The sequence below is a fragment of the Otolemur garnettii genome, unplaced genomic scaffold, assembly GCF_000181295.1.
Source record: "Otolemur garnettii isolate 467f Iridium unplaced genomic scaffold, OtoGar3 scaffold00039, whole genome shotgun sequence".
Taxonomy (NCBI): Eukaryota; Metazoa; Chordata; class Mammalia; order Primates; family Galagidae; genus Otolemur; species Otolemur garnettii.
The window spans coordinates 13,730,034-13,750,968 of NW_003852434.1; the positions used below are offsets into that span (position 1 = coordinate 13,730,034).

Consider the following 20,935-nt stretch of genomic DNA (forward strand, 5'->3'; position numbering starts at 1 on the left):
TAGATAATATTATGATGGGCATAAGGGTTGAGGTTCTTTACATACATTTCAGAATATTTCTTCAGAATGACTCCTCCAAGTATAATTAGCAGCTTAAGCTTCTTGCTACATTTTGGGAAATGGATTTCAGAAAAGACAGTATCAACTTATGTACAAACTAGCTACTTATTTCCCAATTTGAACTGTCACATGGTGCCTGAGTGGGTGGCCTTAAAAATAGCATTTTGGTGAGTATCTTTCTAGGTAAATCTTTGTTCATAGTTGCGACTTCCAGTCCTTCTGGACCTAGTTCGTGTGGGGTTCCTTAGGGCCTGCAGAGAGCCTGCTGCCTCCTCCACGCTCCCGAACTGCAGCCTCGGGAATAGAAGCAGCGACCCCTCTGCGCTGCTCTGGGTCTTCCCTGCTCCCACGGGATGGCAGTGAGCCGCAGAAAAGGACAGACGTGCTCTGCTGTGTCTGCCACTGCACTAGTGCTCAGGACCCCCAATGTCCCACTGAGAGGAGACACTTCAGGCTGGCTTCCCGTGATGCCACCTTCCACCTTGCCTGGAAGATGCTGGCAATAGTGAAGAAAGATGCTGCTTCCTGGGCAGTCAGTATCTGCCGGATGCCGTTCTTGGCAGTTAGCACGTATTGATTCAGTGAATCCTAGGAGCACCTCACAAGGCAGAATTGCTATAGGGACAAAGATAGCAGAGGCTGGGAGAGGGTAAGTTAACCGGCCAAGTGCCGGAGCCTGGACCGCGGGCAGTGTGGATAGGAAGGATCATTCTCTTGGTGACTCTGCTGTGAAAGGCCCCCTTCGTTTAGCTAATAGTGATAGGGTAAGGATTCCTAAGTTTGTAGTGATAAATGAATAAGCCTTCAGGAAAAGCTCTTACAGTAGAATGCCAAATAACAAGTATAAAAGAAATTATGAAGAAAAAAACCATTAATCAGTTGATACCAAGACTAGGGGGTGAAACAGTGTATTTAAACAGGCCCAAATATATCCCCACAGATTCATTTTAAAAGAGAAAAATTGTAACTTTACAGTAAAGAAACCTGGTGTGTCATCTCAACTGAGTGGTCCAAGTTAATATCACAGACATTGGGATCAATCGACATCTAGGTGGGACGTGATTTTACTTCCAGCCTATTCCTTCCAAAAATACACAATCTAAGTTTAATTATGAGCCACCTCAGAGAAACTCAAAATATGGGACACTTTAGAAACATATCTATACTATAATCTTCACACATGTCAAGGTTAAGAAATATAAAGAAAAGCTGAGAGACGGTGGTTTCAGGTTAAACGGAATTAAAGAGACTTGAAAACTCCATGGAATCTGTGACCCTGAACTGAATTCTAAGGGAGAAAAAAGAAGTAGCGATAAAGGGCAGTATTAGGACAACTGGTAAAATTTGAATATGGAACAAATTTTAGGTAGAAGTATTCAGCCGATGTTAAATTTCCTTATTTTGATTATTTGACTGTGGTTATGTAGAAACTGAAGTGATCGGAGGCAAAGCTATGCAGTAGCTGGACATTTTCTCAAATTACTCAGAAAGAGACCGAGTGTTGAACAAGTGGAGTGAAAACTCTCAGCGTAATCCTTCCTTGAGCCGCATGATGAAGACTCCTGTTGGCATTACTACAGACTTTTTATTTTAGCATCTGGAATTCAAAAAGCAATAGCTGAGAGTTGTAGCAAAAGCAAAAATTAACATATTCTTAGATTTGGTCTAGTAATTTCACTTTAGGGGATTTAGTCAAAAGATAACTGGAAAAAACTTACACATCCAATAACATAGTATTAAGATTATGCGGTCATTAAAATGCTACAAAATAATAGTTACGGCATGTGAAGTGATTAAAAACAAGACTCACAATGGTATACATAAAATGACTCCATTTACATACATACTGGTGCATGTAAACACACCCACAATCATACTTACAGAAGATTGCAAATCCATAAATCAAAATGTTTATAGTGATGGTTAAAAGGGTCCCATTTTAGCTTATTTTTACTTGGCACTTCTTTGAAAATTCACTACAAGTATATTATTTTATAATTATTTTTTAAATATTTAACTGTTATTGTTTTATTCCAACAGAAATTTTCTTTTTTTTTTTATTAAGTCAAATACACATAGATCATGAATACATTTATGCATATGTGGGGTACGAAGTGTTGTTTTTTTTTTTATAAAATCTGACCTGGTTACATCAAACCAATCAACATAGCTTTCACCTCATTTACTTGATTATTGTGTTAAGACATTTATGTCCTACACTTGACAGATTTGACTTGTACCCTTGCCATATGCTCTACAGGTGTGGTCCTGCCTTTTACCCTTAATTAAAATGAATAATCATAAAAAAGTTTTCAAGAGTGTAGAGTATTTCTTAGACAACAAAGGCACTATAAATCTTAACGAGACTGAGCTTTTGATATATATGAGCGCACACACATACACACACGTACACACTGTGCTGCACTCTCACAACTTTCCAATGATACAATATCCTGATGCCAAAGTTAATGAATGACCTTAAGACTTAACCCCTAAACTCGTTCTTTTGTGGGAATATAAAATATACATCAATGAAATCCTTTTTTCCATTGTTGTAAACTGATCTATGGCTAAATTACAAAGGGGCATGGCCTGAGAGATTTGTTTCCTGCAAAAGTATCTCAAGCCTGAGCCTGAACCCAAGTGCTATATGCTCTAACCAGAGAGCTGACCAGCATCTGTGGAAAAGGCACAGTCCTTTGTATTTATGCTAAATCTGAATTGTCTCCATGTCAGGGACTATGGACGTAATTCAATTATTTCTCCTGTTACACGTATTTAATTTCCCAAGTAAGTTTCTTACCTGTATTTTAAGACCTAAATTATGCATAGTGTAATTTCCTAGATCCAGAAACTTTGTTTGTTACAATCTTGGTTTTGAGCTGTTTTCACAGCCTATATTGGTCCCAATGAGAAATGATGAATTAACCATTTCCTATTAGTAATACAGGTTGAAGTCTCTTTACTGAGCACCACCGAATGTCAGCGGGCCGGGAACCAAGCACACGTTCAGCCTATGAACTGGTGGGGATTGGTCCCAACTTAAGGAAACTACAGTGGAGGTTGTAGGACCACTGGAGATTCTTTGAAAATGCAAATTAAAAAGGCAAACACGATGCGGTAATGTAATACTTTATTATGAGGTTTTTCCAGTGTCATATCAAGGAGAGAACATGTTTACCTCTGAGAAGTCAACTAATATTTATATCCCTTAACCTACAACCAAGTTACAGGACACTATAGCAGCAGGTCCAGGAGGCAGAAGAGTGTGTTCACCAGCCCCGCCCAGTGTCAAGAGGCCCCACCCACCGATAAGGAAGGCATTGCATTCCCACAGCCGGATTCTCTCACTGTAATCAGATTGCAGCTAAGGCAAGTGTGTGACTCAGCCTGTTCCTTCTCCTGAAACTCGGGGTGAGAGCCAACTCTCAGCCGTCCGTGGCCGCTGTGCCAGAGGCGACAGGAAGAGGTGAAATCCACTGGGTCGTCCCAACTTCCACTAACTCATAATCTGAACCTCTGTCCTGATGTCAACTTTCGTGTAGATTTTAACAAGTGCAAAAAGGGAAAGAGAAAAGCAGGAGGTGTGGTACGTCTAAAAACTCTGCCCCTGAACGGTTGAGGGCTTGTCCTTTCTGTTCTGTTACAGCCAAGATTCTAAGTAAGGACTTGCTACCAACAGCCAACTGTGATCTGGCACAGTCTACCCTGCACCTTCACCTATTAAAAACACTCTCCCCACCTTTACGACATTCCCAAGTCCAAACGGTGGCCTGTGCTCTTTTTCTCAGTGTGCTTTTCTGGGTTTCTTTTATGGGAACTGACCTGCACGATCTTGGGTATTTTTCCCCCTCCCAGGTTTTGTGCCACTATGTTACAACCATCAGCAAGTTGTGTTGGTTTGAATTATGTTCTAGCTATACCCTAGATTCAATCTCTCCTGTTTACCTCCACTACTACCACCTGTGTCCTGGCCACCTTATAATTCTGGGGGTTATTAAAATACCCCCCCACCTTATCTCCTGGGTTTCAATCTAGACTTTCTTTAGTGCATTTTCTGCAAAGCAAACAGACTGGTCTTTTTGAATTATTACACCACCCTGTCTCCAGCCCTCTGATAGCTTCTTATTGCGTTTTTAATGAAAGGCAAATACTTTACCAATACTTACAATCCCTAAAGTCTCTCCCCTTGGCTGCCTCTCGGACTTTTCTCACCACCGCCCTGAGCCTGCCTTGGGCCACACTGATCGACTGTCTTTGGGGTCCTGACACTCCTGCTCCGGGCCAAGAATCCTTTGGCTCCACGAGTCTGCATGGCCATGTTCGTCTCATCTCTGTGTGTGTCCTTGGGTTTGGCCTCCGTAGAGATACCTCCCTGACCATCCTTGCTAAAGCAGCTTGGAATCACAGCATATTGCATATTACCACCTTATTTTGTACCTGACCATAAACCTTGGTCATGTTACCTTGTGCCTCAATCACCTCATCTGAAAAATGCATCTTGTAGATACAGTTCCACACTTCACTGAGTTGTGATAGGGATTTAAAAACTATTTTATCTGAGAAGTTTAACAACAGACAATAAGCCCTATATGCCCGTTTGCCACTTGTATTTTTACTAATAGTTATTTTCTTTCTTTTCTCACTAGACTGTGAATTCTAGGCTTAACCTTTCCTGTTCATCACTTATTCTCAAGATGTAGAATAATGAGACGTGTCATAAACTCTCAGCAGTGTAGCTATGAAGGAATGAATGAAGAAATGGCTTCTCTACCCATTTGTTTTGTCTCCAAAGGCTTCTTAAAATTTTACCAGTTCCTAAGAAATTCATTTTACCAGTTTTCTCAGACTAAATTGTTGGTTCCCTGAAGTGTGTCTCTGGCTCCCACTGTAGAGTCTGTGATGGGGGTCACCCGGCCCCTGCTTTGGTCCAGACCATGCACCCACCCTCCAGGTTAGGGAGGCACCTCTAAGGGGGTGAAAACATGTCTCACAACATGTGAGCTCTGCGACTGGACTTGCTCTGTGATCCTGAGCAAGGGACAATCTTTTTGGAGACTATATTCTTCTGCAGGTAATAATCAAGAATCTGTACCTTCCATCTCAGAGTGTGCCTCGAAAGAAAGACTTACTAGACGTGAAAGCGTTTTGTAAATTGTAAAATAATATATAACTTCCAGATGTTTCCAAATACCTTAGATATCCTATTTCCACACATATCAGGGTTATTATCTCAGATTCAATGTATTTAAACTAGATTCATTCGCTTCTTTCCCAAATTTAATTCTTTCCAACTTTTCTTTCCCTCATGTTTCATACCCAGTTAATAAATATTTGATTGTCCCTCTCTGATGTGTCTAAATTTCGTTCTTACTCTCTGTTCTTCCAGGGACAGCCCCACCCCACACGCTCTTCAGTTCATACCCACGTCATCGCTGTTGGTGGAGGGGGTCTGTCTCCTTCCAGTCTCTTTCTCTCAGTCTCCTCAAAGAATCTCATTTCCGTCCTTCCAAAAATTCCTGGCGACCACTATCCTGACTGAGCTGTCTCAGGAATATACGACCAAACACCCGTTCTCACTAACAAGTGGGTGCTCAACAACTGGTACACAAAAAAGGTCACTGGAGACCAAGAATTAGGGAGTGTGGGAGAGGAGGTCCAGGGTGCAAATTTACCTGTTGTGTACAGTGAACATTATTCTCAGGGAAGGCACCCCCAAAGCCCTGACTGAGGCATTAACAAGGTATCTGTGTAATAAAAATGTTTGTACTCTCTTCCTATTTTGAAATAAAAAGAAAAAAACTGTCCATAAAATCGATTGTATTAAATTTTTATCACTGCTGTAAGAAAATACTATGATTTTGCGAACTGAAACCACAGAATGTATTACCTTAAAATTTCCATAGATCAGTAGTCCAGCAGAGGCCTCCCGGGGCTGAAATCAAGGTGCTGGCCCTTGGTAACGTGCAGGTCCTGGCAGGGCTACATTCTCTTCTAGAGGCTGCAGGGAGAATCTAATCCCCAGCCTTCTCCAACTTCCAAAGGCCTCCTGTTATTTCTGGGATTGCAGCCCCCTTTTTCCTCAGCAACTGTGTGACCACATCTCTCTGACCATAGCTGGGGTTACTCCCACCTTAAGAACTCCGGTGATTAGATGGAGCCCGCCTGGCTATTCTGGGATCAAGTCCCCACGTCAAGGCCTGTAATCTTAATCACACCTGTAATGTTCCTTTCACCATCTGATGTGACATCTTCACAGGTTCCAGGGATTTGCACATGAGTATTTCAGAATCTGTGACCTTGTTCTGCCTACCACATTAATTGATGGTGTTGATTTCTTGATAAAGAACTTTTAAAAATTCTCTATCGCATCTAAGTGTAAAGTTTACCTTCTCAATGTGATGATGCTCAAACTGAATTCTTTTTCTTTTTGGCTGGGACCAGGTTTGAACACGCCACCTCCAGTATGTGGAGCTGACACCCTACTCCTTGAGCCATAGGCGCAGCCCTCAAACTGAACTCTTAACTGTTACTAAATATAGATCCTCTGCTACTGCCCGGAAGGTCTCCTTGTCACACGTTAAACATGCTATGATTTCATCAGTGTCTTTCTCTTTCTTTGCTATTGCCTTTTTTATTCATACCTTGGCACAACTTTATGTAATTTAATTTACAATGCCTAATTCAGTGCTGTTTGGTTACTATAGCATAGTAGTATCAGTCCAAATCTGGTAATGTGATGCCTCCAGATTTGTTCTTTTTGCTTGAGATAACTTGGGCTATTGATCCATTTTTGGTTTTGAACTAAGTGTAAAATTACTTTTTCTAAATCTGTGAAATACAACATTGGTATTTTGATGTGGATTGCATTGAATCTGTAAATCATTTTGAGCAGTGTGGACGTTTTAACAACACTGATTCTATCTTTCGATGAATGTGAGACATTTTTCCATTTGTTTGTGTCATCTGTGATTTCTTTCCTCAATGTCTCATAGTTCCTCTAGTTGAGATCCTTCACCTCCTTGGTGAATATATTCCTAGGTGTTTTATTTTCTTTGCAGCTGCTGTAAAAGGTATTACATCTTTTATTTGACTCTCAGCTTGGTATATAGAAATGATACTAATTTGTGTACATTGATTTTATGACTGTGGCTTTGCTGAATTTGTTTATCAATTCTAAAAGTCTTTTGAGTCTCTTGAGAGACTCCTTGGTCTCCATTTATTTCAGCCTGTGATGGATTCCCTCACAATACCAGCATCATTACATGAGCCTGCACTTTGCTGACTTTCTTAATAGGTAGATCACATTACAAGCTCATTAGAAATCTGTGCAAGCCTTTTTCTAAATGTTTCTCTGAAATTCAGATAAACTGAGCAAAGTATCTGGGTGTGGCTTTGTAGGATGCAGAGTCACTATTAGCTGGTGACAAGAGAGCACTTAAAACAAATTCATGTTTTATATCTCCTTCCTAACAAATCCCTGTTAGAAAGGAACAGCACTTAGGTTTTATACTGTTTTATGACCATTTGGGGAAAAATAAGTTCTAAAATGGATCAAAGTCAAATTCAGTGTCTATAATTTTACCCTTTTGACAATTGTGATCTTCTAACTCTAGTTTCTTGGAAAATATTCCTCCTGTGTAATGTCTTCAAAATTGCGGTTTCTGCCATTGCTGTAAAGAGTGAAAAGTGCCCCTCTCTGAGATCGTCGGAAGATGAGTCAGTTAGTACCTCCCAGTGGGTGAGCAGCTTCTGGGTACCAGATACAAGGAGGATGGAGTTGAATTTAATCCAGATGGAAACATCGTAAAAGGGACATTTTTTAGGGTAATACCAGTTATTGTACACGCCACCTTTAAATGTCTAGGGAATATCTAAGTGGAAGTGTGAGCTGAGTAGTTACATATAGACATTTGGAACTCAAGGAAAAATCTAGGCTGGGATCATTAGTAAGGAGATGAAATTGAAGACATAGAGTCCTATGGAATGATCCAGCACTGTGATGTGCTCTGAGGCCCTGGAGTGTTTACAGGTCCAGAGGGGGGACGGGGGAGAGATTGTGGCAGACCCATCAGGAGGCTGAGATATAAGCAGGAAACCAGGTGGCCGTGGTGTCTCAGAGGCTGAGAGAGGAAAGCATCATTAGATCTTTTCCTTAACCCCCTGGGTTCTCAGACTTTGAACTGAGGCTCAGTCTGTTGGTTCTGTGAGATCCCCAAGATTCTATTTGATAAGAATTTCTATTTCCTTCAAGAACACTCTAAGCTAGATCTGAGACTAACTCCTCCAGACGTTGTACTGCCTCTGACATGGACAGACAGTGGTGGAATTGCAGCTCAGAAGACTTCATCTCTCACGACAGGTCCCCTACTGTCACTGGTGTGACCCAGGACAAATGACCTTCTCATAAACTGGCCATAGCCATCACTCCCTGCCCTGTCTGCAGGCTAAATAAGGATCCAGGGAGCTAAGAAGCAGATAAAGTACCCTGTGCACTGCTGAACAGTGGATGAAGGAAGCCATCATCGTGGCGGGGGCTCGGAAAGACACTGTCGGCTGCTCCGAAAGCCCAGGGAGCCAGGCCTCTTACCAGATGCCTGCGGAATCACAAGACACAATTCTGGCTGACGTTTCCCTTTACAAGTTACTTCTCAACAGGTATCTATTCTTTTTAGAAATACTTCTTTTAAGTACTCTAAGATATTATTTTAAAAATACTAACACTTAGAATTTCTTAATACAACTCCTTCTATTTCAGGAAATTCTTCACTATGGGAGGCCATAAAATGTGATACATTTATAAAATGTTTTTCCAAATAACTCAGTATGGTGCAAAATTTTTATTTTTCAGTTGTGGTCCTTTTCCAGATCCCAATTAAAATAAATAAAAATTAACAATATCTTGTAAATTATATTCTCCTTCAATATTTTAAGGTACACAATTATCAAAGCTGATATTGAATACAATCAAATTGATACAATTCAGTACTCTGATAAAACTCATAGTCAGATAAGTTAAACTGTATGCAACACAACCTTGTTTCTTAGCATCTTTACAGAAACTGTATACCAAAATGGCTCTTCAAATTTAAAAAGTGCAGTTACAGAGTGCAAAAAAAGCAAAAAGGAACAACATATATTATATTACATTTGACATCATCAAATTTGAATAACAAGTATGTTTTAGATACCATTATTCTTTAAAACTTTAAAATGTACTCCAGAAACATTGTTTACACAGAAAATATTGGGCAGCAAATTAAATGCATTTTTTTCAAAAGTCTACAGACTGGTTATTAGAGCAAAAATGACAAACTAGGCCAGATACAGGGTTTTAAAAACTGCATAATTGAATTCCACAGCAATGAGACATCAGCATCGGGTTTTTGCTGTATAAAAACCGATTTGTTACCTGATGTCAGTTGAATTTAGTTAACACTCTGGGAGGCCACAAATTATGCACTTAAGCAAGTGGGGTTGCTTTGGTTCCAACACAGTGAGTTTGTACAGCCCCTTCTAGCTCTACGTGGGTCATTACGAAAGTTCTCAGATACAAGGAAATCCAGAAACGTAAAATGCATGAGGATGGAAGCAAAGGAAGCCCTCCCAGCAACACCAATAAACCGAGCAAGTCGACACTCGCACGGGTGAATCAGAAAGGACTTGGCAGACTGTGTTTCTTGGAAGTGAAATGACGGACCGTAACACAGTCTGTCTCAAACCTTTTGTAGTAATCCAGGTACACAACAATATACAGAGGGTGCCAAAAAAAGGTATATACATTTAGGAAAGGAAAACATTGTATTAAAATTGTAATACTCAATGTATACTCATAAGGAAAGGTGAACACAAGTCACATTGACTTCTGTAATTACAAGAGGTGCTCAAAGTCTATACATCACATAAGATATAACAGATCACATCTCTTAGAATGTGTATACACTTTTGGCACCCCCAGCATCAGTCTATACACATGTGGGTGTATATATGTATATATATAAGAAATCTGTAAAACCAGGAACATGTGAGCCAAAACCTTCTCTTGTCTCTAGAACACATGAGCTGACAGCAATCACTTTTTATGTTTGAAGAGCATTACCCTCAATGAAACATTGATTTATTTTCACTCATAAAAAAAAAATTGAGGGTTATTTTTTGTTATTATTTAACATGCATTCATGAATAAAGGTTTAACTTTTCAGGGGTTAGTTTTTAAGGTATTCCTAAAGATGAGAAATACTCAAACTACTTGCATTTATTTAAGTAATATGAATTGAGATGCTTCAGATGAAACAATGTACTGATGTTGAGACGCTTACAGTAACCTCCTTATAAATAAAATACACCAATTAAAGCTGAGCTCTTGGAGTCAATAGGTTTTCTTTGAAACAGCCAAGATGACTGCAAATAGATGGACTTCCTTTCCATAGAGTAGGTATAAATAAATACAGGTATTCACTTCCACAGGGCGTGGATTCCAGAACTCACCCTCTGGGGCATGAAAATCAGGCACGAATGTTCAAGTTCCTTTTATCTATGCACATCCTCCCATAGTTTAAATCATCTTGTGATTTATCTGTAATACCTAATGTAAATGCAATGTAAATAATTATACTATATTTTTGTTTGTATACTTTTTATTGTTGTATTGTTATATATATATATATATTTTTTCCAAATATTTTCCACCATGGTTGGTTGAATCCACCATGTAGGTCTCATGACATGGAGAGCCGATTGGATAGGATTTAAGATGTGTTCTTACATGGTGCATTTGACTTTGGCTCTATTAAATGGGAAACAGAAATATTCCTTTAGATGTCACTGATTATTACATTTTCCTTTATCTTGTTCTTAAGTTCTACATACTCCTAATTTCCTAATAGGAAGGGCCAGTTCAGGACTTCAGATGACAGTCACGTGGTCACCAGGGAGCAGACCGCAGGGGTACACATGCAAGTCTTGGCACCTGTGCTCTCCAGGTCGGCCCGTGCTTATTCTTTCTGTATTGCCCAGCACATGCCAGGAAAACGGTGGAAGAGAACAGATTATCCCCGACCTGGTGTGTGATCCCAAGAGACTCTGCCCAAATGTCTAGCACTCAGTGGAGCAGCCACCCTGAAATCCAAAGGTGGTGACAGCAGTGGCTCCTTATGCAATTGTCTAAAATACTCTTATCAATCCACTGAGATCTACGGGCTCAAAGTTCAGAAGAAACATTAGTCTCTTCCAAAAATATACAAATAACAGGAGGGAAAAAAGGCCACATTTTCATTCAACCTCCTTAGGAAGGTGTGGTTAAGTCTCTAAATGTTAAAAGCTTTCCAATGAGTTATTTTTCCTATTTTCCTCACTGCCTGTATCAAGATATAATTTTAAATATATAAATTTAAATTCTAGAAGAAGGTACTTACTGAGCTATTTTCAAGTTAAAGCTCTACTGAATAGAAAATGAAATGGCATTTCCATCTTCATATAATCCATAGAACTACTGTCTTACCACATTTTAAAATAATAAGTAGTTTCGTCCATCAAGTTTTGAATTATGATTTAATCTCAGAATTCTCTATAAAGAAGCACACATTTTAGCTTCAAATGTGGATTTTTTTTTCCTAATTGTTGAAAAAGCAACAATTACCTGTATAAATGTTGCACTGTACAAAAAAGGAACATTGTGAAGCTGGGAAATACCCACTACTTGCGTCAAAGGTGGTGTACAATTAAGTTCTTCAGTTCAGGTGTGGAGGATTGTGAGGTGGGTGGCGAGTCCCTGCAGGAGTGTGGGCTGACACAGGAGACTGGCCACTGGCCCTTCAGGCTGAGGAGCTGAGGTGCAGGTGAGTTCAGGTGAAGAGACCTTTGTCTCCTCGGGCTTGGTTTGTTCCAAATGTGTGTTGCTCAGCACAGAACCTCCACCTGTCACCCCTGAGTTCCAGTTGCATTACTGTTTTAATACATGGCTCGGTAGTGCCAACTAATACACCGAAACATGATGTAGTCAAACCAATTATCAAGGATGTGAAGAGTAGAAAAAAGACACTTATTAAATTGATTTGACTATACGTATCCAGGTTTCCAGAAATCTGTCATTCGCTAATACTTCCTAAACAATGACCAGGGCCTGGCTGGCTCCTAGGAGCTGTGCAGCGGGAAGCTTTCAATAGAGCGTTTAGCTCAGAAACTTACTTCTTACAAAAATATCAATTTTCTTCTGTTATTAAATATTTTCTGCACATTAATATTAGCAAATATTCAAAAATAAAACAAAAATAAAAAAACATTTTTCAAGTATATTAAAATTAAAAATACACTGTTGTTGACCTGACGCATGACCTAACATAAATATTATTAATAAAATAGGAACAGGAGCATCCAGCAGGCATCGGTGTCCTCGCCGGTAGGTTTGACGGTGTCACTCAGACCTGGGGCAACACTGGGTCCCCCGAGGTCACCCTCTCATATTCCTTCTTTTGTTCTTTACTCTTTTGCTTTCTGTACCTGGAAATATTCAGAGATAAAAACTGTTAGCACTGCAGTTAACAGTAATGACAAAGCACATTTACAAAAAACCAAACAGACAAGCGTCAAAGGTGCACTAGCCCAGTTTCCAAAATGGCAATGGCGAAAGGGTGTAGGTTAGATAAGGTTCAGAAATGGAGATGGAGGTGTTAGGAGTGTTGTTCTATAGTCAAAACTTTGGAAAGAAAATAGTGAAATAGTTAAAGGACTTCTCAAAGCCATCAACAGGATCATAAATGAAATTCCGGGGGCAGGAGGGGCATGTGACCACATTCAAGTCTGAGTTTTGTTTTTTGTTCTCTTTCTCTCTTTCCCCCCCTCTTCTTTTTCTTCCTTTTCCTCTTTTTTTCTCTCTTCTTCTTAGGAACTGGTATTCCAAATACTACACCACATCACTGCATTTCTACCATCACATCAAAATAATGCCTCATCAGTCAAAATGTTAAAAAAGGAATAATTAGGTGACCTACAATGCTCTGAGGGTTGCACACACCTTATTTTGTTCTCACACTTGCCACTATTACCATCATGCCCCCTCTTTATTTCTCTTCAGTCCTCAGCATGTGACAATATCATATGTGAGGATGGAGTGTGAGGTTTGAGAGGACTGTCACGAACCACTTTTTAACAGTAAGCATCTGTAATTGGTAGCTTGTTTCTTCTAGTCCATCTTAAGTTTAAAGATCCCAAGCCTTCAAGGTTGTTAATTCATAGGGCTGTGGTTTATAAAATTCAAAATTTGGTCTAATACGTTCAATATAGGTTGCTAAGTAAAACATGAGGCTTTTTGGTTTACTGTCACATGTATTGATCACCTTCAATAATAAAAATAGCCCTGTAATGAATTTCTGTCTGTATTTTATAGGGGAAAGACTGAACATTCCCCATCTGACTTGCACTAAATCACCTAGGGAGTAAGTAACAGAGCTAACAAGAGAGAGAAATTCATCCCTGCAGATTCTATCTTACTGCTCTAATACCTTTCCATATTTTCACATACTACACCATGCAGAAGTAATTTATAAAATCAGAGAATAATAAAACACAGGCTTACCATCTGCAGAAATAGTATATGGAACCAGCGACTATGATGAGAACCAAGAGAATAAGAATCACAGTCAAAGCCACATATTCTTTGCTCAAGGGTTGGCGGACAGTTAAAAAGAAGTGTTCACACCGGACACCAGTATAACCCACTTCACATCTAAAGGGAAATGGAAGAGAAAGATCAGTTGTTTAAAAAAGAAATCATGGTTATGAATCAATTTCATAGAAACTAACCTCACACCGTAAGTAAGAAACTGGCAAAATTGGCTGCAAGTTGCAAAGGTGAATTCAAAGATGACCTCAGAGTTGGGCCAGTGTTGACAAAAAGACTTAACAAAGCATTTGGCGGAATTGTGGTATTAAAATGACTGGTTCAGCTGCCGGGGTGACTGATAATCTAGAATGGTGTTTGTAAGTTTAAATCACCCTTTGTCTAAATCATAAAACGCCAGCTGTGGAAGTCCAGGGACAAGATCATAAGCACAGGTGCCATCAGGGCAAGTGCGAGAGGGAGGCATCTGGAGCCCCCCAACTCTGTCCCCGGGAGCACCTATAGAATTAGAAAGCTTTGTTCCCTTATTTTAAAAGACTCAGTTAATAAAGTTGCTAATAACATATATACACACACACATATATGTACAAAAAGCATATATATACTGCATCCCAACAGGTCATGGGAACATAGGATAACTTCGAAATATAAAACAGAGAGAGTGAGAGAGAAGTGTACCCTTACAAACATTCCCGCGTGTCCTCGGCACGTTACCTGCAGTAATTGTCCTCCATGTCCACCAGGTAGATGCACTGTCCGTGCAGACAGTAGCCGTTCATGTCAGCGCCGCACTTTGTTATGGACACTTGAGCCACCCGTGGACTGTCATCTGTCTGAACTGTGACAGAAATGGGAAGTTGAACACATTCCACTGCCTTTCGATACAATAACCACCACCGAGCCAAACAGGGCGGGTGCCAATCAGTAGAGGATTCCCTTCAGGAGTAGGAAGTCACTGTCACACTCTCCAGACCCCCAAACAAACCCCTGAACCCAAAGGAAAACGTCCCACAGGCACTAAACAAAATAAGAAATTCTTGAAGGTTTAATTCTCAAAAGACAAATTTCAAGACTAGAAAAGGCGAGTTTCACACATACTCATTTCATTATCCGCCTCAGTAGATGTGTATCATTCCCTTCTCCAGAAGGAAACTTTTCTAACTTCGTCAAGTCTCAAAACACTTCTGAAGTGTATTACTGTCCCCCAAATTATAAGCTGAAACCATTATAAATTCAAAAGCACTTTACTGTGTTAACGGTTTTGTGCCTGCAAGTCTTATTTTGGTGTGTGTTCTTAAATTGTTGACGTTACCGTCAAATAAATCCATCAAGGCCACCCAGCATGTGTAACAGGGAACCTTGAAGCAGGCAGGACAGACCCCAGGTGGAGATGCCTCTGTGAGGGCCACAAAGCCAGAAGACAGCCAGAAAAGAGGCTTAGTACCCACAGGGTCGCAGCCCAGGGGAGAAAGTCACTTCAGAACAGTCTAGTTCTGAAGCCATCTACGAGGCTTATAAAGGATGCTTATAAAAACTGTTTTTTAAAAGTACCTTGATTGTAATATGCTCGCCCAAATAACCAAAGAAGGAAAAACTGGGTGGTGGGGGAGGCTGACCAAACTTCCAGAGAGCCTGACCGTGAGAGGCAAGAGAGGAGGCAAAGTTGTTTCGGAAAATGTCACGTTTTCTCAAGATAATCTTTGACTCAGCAGCTCAGACTGAACACAAAGTGGGTCCCTGTGTGACCGCATCTCAGATCTGCAGACCCGGAGGGGAGAAACTCCGCTTTCCTTATCTCTGTGTCTCTGTGACTGAGCGTGGTGTCTGGCAGGGGTTACGGACTCCAGGGCTGTGTTCTGAATGAACCCCGGGACTGGAAAGGGAGCACATCATTTGTTCCTCTTACAGTATATGCAGTGGACCCTCCAGAGCCGGCCCCCTCCCTCCACTGACCACCCCCATAACTTGGCCAGCCAGACACGCACCACATGTACGTATCAGCACAGCAGGCCTAGTTCCTCACGTTGGCCACCTCTGTGTGTTGACCAGCTTGCTACAGTCCCTTGGGTGGTCACCTTACAGAGCATCTGCTGTAAAGGAGGCTCAGTATGCACAGGGTCGCACGCACATGCATATACATGTGTGCATGTGTGTGTGTGTGGAGAGGGAGAGAGAGAGAGAAAACACTGTGTAAGGAGGTTTGTCTGGAGTCCAGTCTGTGGGGCTGGTTTCTGATGATAGTTCTGCAGTAAAGCTCCAGGGAATAGCCGGAGGAATCTGGAATTTGATTTTCCTTGTTTCCTGTCTATTTAGATTTAAATATTTATGTATATCATATATCTATGGTTATATGCCTGGCCCCTCTCCCACCAATTATACCTTTATATAATTTTTTCAGAACTCTAGTTCATAAGGTAGTTTTAAATTAATAAAACAGCTATGCTCTCTTTTTTCATTGTCAGATATTTATAGTTCTGAGTTTGCATTTCTTTTTTCTTTCTTTTGTTGGGTAGTGGGGGGAGACAGTCTCACTCTGTCACCCTGGGTAGAGTGCTGTGGCATCATGGCTCACAGCATCTTCAAACTCTTGGGCCCAAGCTATCCTCCTACCTAACTGCCTCAGTCGCTGGAACTACAGTGCCCACCACCATGCTCTGCTGTTTTTTTCTATTTTTAGAAGAGATAGGGGTCTCACTTTTGCTCAAGCTGGTCTTGAATTCCTGAATTCCTGAGATCAAGGCAATCTACCTGCCCCAGCCATCTAGAGTGCTGGGTTTACAGGTGTGGGCCACAGCACCCAACCCTGAGTCTGAATTTCTGTTTAAGAATGGGCAAAGCCCTTGATGCAATAATGCCGGGCTTACCTAAAGCTGTGCAATTATCCTCAGCCTCTCCTGGGATGCATGATGGAATCACGGTTGTACTGAGAGTTGCTTGTAGAAAATGCAAAGCTATTTAAGGAGGAAAATCAAATGTATAATTAGTATCTCAAGGAAGGAAAGCTCGATCAAATTTCAATGCAATGACCGAATTTGCATAATTTGTTTTAAATAGTTCAAGGATTTGATCCATCAAAACCATAAAAGAAAATAATTCACAGAAACAGGCACACAACTCAAAATAAATGAACCCCACCTCTTCGGTCCAAGGGTAAAAGCCTTGGCATTATATTCCTAGATACAGAATTGGCCTGCTCTAAACATTTCACAGTAACATTCCCTAAAACCTGTTTTGAAGTTTAATTTCCACTGCTTGACTCTATGACATGTTCAGAGCAATGCTCCAAGGTAGACTCCCTCACAGAAGATGGCTCTAGACAAAATCAAGTTCTACTTAACTGTAACAACCAGACAGGAACCCCAACCTCAGAAACATTCATTGTCAATTCAAATGCCTAAATGATTCCTTTCACTGGATCACATGTGAAAGTAGATTTTAATTTTTTAAAAGAGATTGTGGGGGTCCCGCTTTGTTTCCCAGTCTGGCCTCAAAGTTCTAGGCTCAAGCATTCCTCCCACCTCAGCCTCCCGAGCAGCTGTGACCACAGGCACAGATTTCAGCTGATAAAATGTAACCCCAGTAAAAATCAGAATATATCGTATCTAATCTGAGAAGAGACAGACATGCCAGATGGACGACAGAGTCCCAGAAACCAGTTTCTTTGATCACAGGAAGAATCTGAACAAGCCACTTCATCATGTGTGTCTGGTGAGAAGATAAATTCTGGCAAGCAGCATCAGACCGACCCCAGGAGTTTCTGGGTTGTACGGAAAGCGTGATAAGAAGCCCTCTGATTGCACGTGTGTTTGCTTACGAGCTTTTAGCCTCCTCTGTTTAACCTTCAGGTATTTGCACGTCCACCAGTCTTTCTAGCCTCTGTGAAGAACTGTCTTGTCACCAACACTAATGGTGCTGGTGACAGGAGGCCTTAGCAGTGGTGACCATTTCTCAGACCTGCACTTTGTGGTATCTGTGGCTCTCGTCACCTTATCTATCTCAGTGACTATTTGAGGAAGATACCACTATTATCCCCACTAGATGCATAAAAACACTGAGTGGTAAAGAGTCTAAATAACTTTTCCAAGTATACGCGTCATTACATGGGCCACGTTATAGAACCGGGAAGTAGGCCGTGATACCAGAATACAAAGGACCCCACACAGAGCAAACCAGGGTGGCTGTAACTGAAGCCGGGTATCTCAGCCCACAGGGAGGCTACACAGGTTGCTGGGAAGGCAACCATGGAGAAAAACTGGAACTGTGTGATTCTGGACAAATTAATTAACTTCTCTGGGTATTAATTTTACCTATCTTTTAAGGTAGGTTTTAAGTTTTAAGGAGAATGAAATGGGAAAATATTCTGAAATGCCTGAGCAGACAGTGGTGAAAATGTTCCTTGGCGCTGACTTGGAGCTGGCCTCCAGTTTTAGCAGTACATGTGGGTAGCTCCCCCTCCTGGTCTGGAACAAGCTTATAAATCTCCATAAACAGCTACTTTAAATGATGATTTAATCTGTACAATACAGGAATTTTATTGTATTTTTTTCTTAATTAGAGAAGACATGTGTCTCCTAAGCAAATCGCATATTCTTGGGGTTCTAAAAATTAAATTACACATCAAATTAACATAAAATAGTTTATATTTTTGTATTTCCTACTTGGCCCTTAATAATCCTGTGAAGTAGTTATTAGTCTCAAATAACCGCCGTGGGTTTAGATTAACTGTCTTGTGCAAGACCACCCATCTCGTGACCACCGAAGAGAATTCAAATTCCACCTTTTGGCATCAAGTCTCACACTCGTCCAATGATTCGAAAACTCTGTTTTCTTTAAAGGCTTAGAACTGTCCCCTCCACACTCCATGGTTTTCCTAGAATATGAATGTTGCTTTAAATGTTCTTACAGACCCCCAAATATTATTTTTCTTAAACGAAAAAATAACGGCTCTGCCAGTTCAACAGAGATGAAATCTATTTTTTACTTAACTTTTTAAGGAGGATTAGCTAGATTCTCACCCAAGTCCATTTTGTTTTACATCTCAACAATCACTGTGCCATACACGCTCACTGCCACACAGCTCTCTCGGGGGGCCTGGGGAGCTGGCCGACTGTGTTTCCACCCCTGGCTCTCCTGCCCCTCCGCGCTTCCACTGAGGAAAACTGTGGAGCAGATTCTCCTGCTGGAAACTCGTAGCCAGGAAAAAACACACACTTGAAACTGGCTTCTCTGGGCTTGGACTTTTCTGTTTAGACTGGCTTACAACTACAGCCTTCAACTAAGGTAGAGTGCGCTTAGGGGTGTTGCTTTTTGGTCTTTTTTTATAAGGTTTTTAGAAGTTGTTAGTTTTTCCACTGTTGGAAACTTTGTTCCAGTTATTCAGGCCACAGGTGAAATATTTGTCTTTGTTAATTAAAGAATGTTCAGCCCAGGGTGTGCCTCTTCGAAAACCGGGCTTTCCTTCCCTGCGACTCTCCCTTGGACACAGTCCATGGTTCAAGATAGTTTCTGTGAGACCTGCTGCATTAATCCTACAGCAGGATATTTTACAGATGGAACTGTAAATAATCTTAAATGGTCCTTTCAAATATAACTGCAGTTCCATCATGGGTGACTGCTGCCCCAAAGCACCAAAATTGGCTCTAAATCATGAGTCCCTCTGCACAGCTCTGTGGTTCCCACGTATCTCTCCAGCACGCCTCTGCCCCCAAGTGTCTCTCCAGCACGCCTCTGCCCCCAACTGTCTCTCCAGCACGCCTCTGCCCCACACTCTTGCAAGCCGAGATGGAGGAGTAGGTGGGGCTGACCAGAAGTTTGAAAAAAACCACCTGCAGTGGGTTACACAGTCATCTGTCATCATCCTTTCACCCTTAAGAATCACTACTCAGTATTGTACGGTCACACAGGGAAGGAATAAATGGTAAAATTATGTCCATATAGTTCCTTAATCTTTCCCTATTTTTAATTCTATTAGCATTAATTGGACATAATTATGTTATGATTCAATTACTAATATTATATTTCATCCTTGATAATAGATCCTTGCTAAGAAAATAATTCACGGTGATACTAAGTATTTTACATGGTGTTAAAAAATCAGAACTGGTGGCAAGCTCTACTAAGACACAGAAGAATTCAGGGCAAGGAGATATAGTATCGATGATATGTGGACTCAAAATTGACAGGTGGAACTTCTATTTCAACATAGCTACAAAAATCAAAATGCATTCAGAAGCCATTGTTTCTGTCAGATTTCCAAATGGGTTTTAGGAATGTGAAGCTCATCTTTTCATCTCTCTACCTTCATGTTTCAAAGGTTGTGTTTCAGTGAAATCTCAAATGTGCCAGCAGGAAGTGGTGTCAGTGACTCACAGGATAAAATCGCCTCTTCCCTGTGAGTCAGGGCCGAGCCTACACCCTTACACAATCCTGGGGACCGCGCGTGGGAGAGGCTGAGTACCGTCACTGGAATGGGGATAGCGCTGAATGTCGTGGCCCCCGGAGCACCAAGAAGTGGTTGCCCAATTGCCAGACGGGATGCCGGATGGAGGAAATGTCCTTATTGCATATGGTTCCTTTTGACCCTGCCTTCTAATGGTCACACTGAAGGGCCTCCCTACCAGGAGGCCAGTGCAGAGGGCTGGGATCCTGGGACTGGCTAGCCAAGCCAGATCAGCAAAATCAATTGCAAATATCAGGGTAAAATGATTCCTCTGGAAAATAACCAAGCAAATAAAAATGATCCAAAATAAAATGAGCTAGGTTCCAGAATGAAGAGAATACACCTTATTTTCCAAATTTTAACCTTCTAGAATATTTAGAACAGCAGACTCACAATGAATCATAGCACCTGCCCAGCCCAAAGGGATAGCAAATTCCGCTTGGTCCACACTTTTCCTGTGGTCACACAGCAGCCTACTCACGGGCTGTTAGTTTTCTGCCTTCTTCCCTGGCATCTGTAATTTTAGGATTTGTCTGTGATGCAGCAGGCTTGTTAAGTCTTGTGTACTTTCAAGGAGAGAGAACACGCCTTCACTGTTTTGAGCTGTCTTCTTATTTTATTTTAATTTATTTTATTTTTTGAGACGGAGCCTCAAGCTATCCCCCTGGGTAGAGTGCTATGGCATCACAGCTCACATCAACCTCCAACTCCTGGGCTCAGCCTCCCAAGTAGCTGGGACTACAGGCACCCGCCACAACACCTGGCCATTTTTTTGGTTGCAGCCATCATTGTTGTTTGGCGGGCCCGGGCTGGGGATT

General features: G+C 41.1%; 1 protein-coding gene across 1 annotated transcript in view; it reads right to left on the reverse strand.

Moving 5' to 3' along the window:
• Positions 1 to 12,476: 12,476 nt before the first annotated feature.
• EREG (epiregulin) overlaps positions 12,477 to 20,935 on the reverse strand; it is a 15,030-nt gene continuing 6,571 nt past the window's right edge. Inside the window, exons 2-5 of the mRNA XM_012805319.1 lie at positions 16,543 to 16,629; positions 14,393 to 14,516; positions 13,634 to 13,783; positions 12,477 to 12,558 (exon numbers count right to left, since the gene is read on the reverse strand). Coding sequence (XP_012660773.1) covers positions 12,477 to 12,558; positions 13,634 to 13,783; positions 14,393 to 14,516; positions 16,543 to 16,629 — 443 coding nt within the window. The remainder of the gene's footprint in view (positions 12,559 to 13,633; positions 13,784 to 14,392; positions 14,517 to 16,542; positions 16,630 to 20,935) is intronic.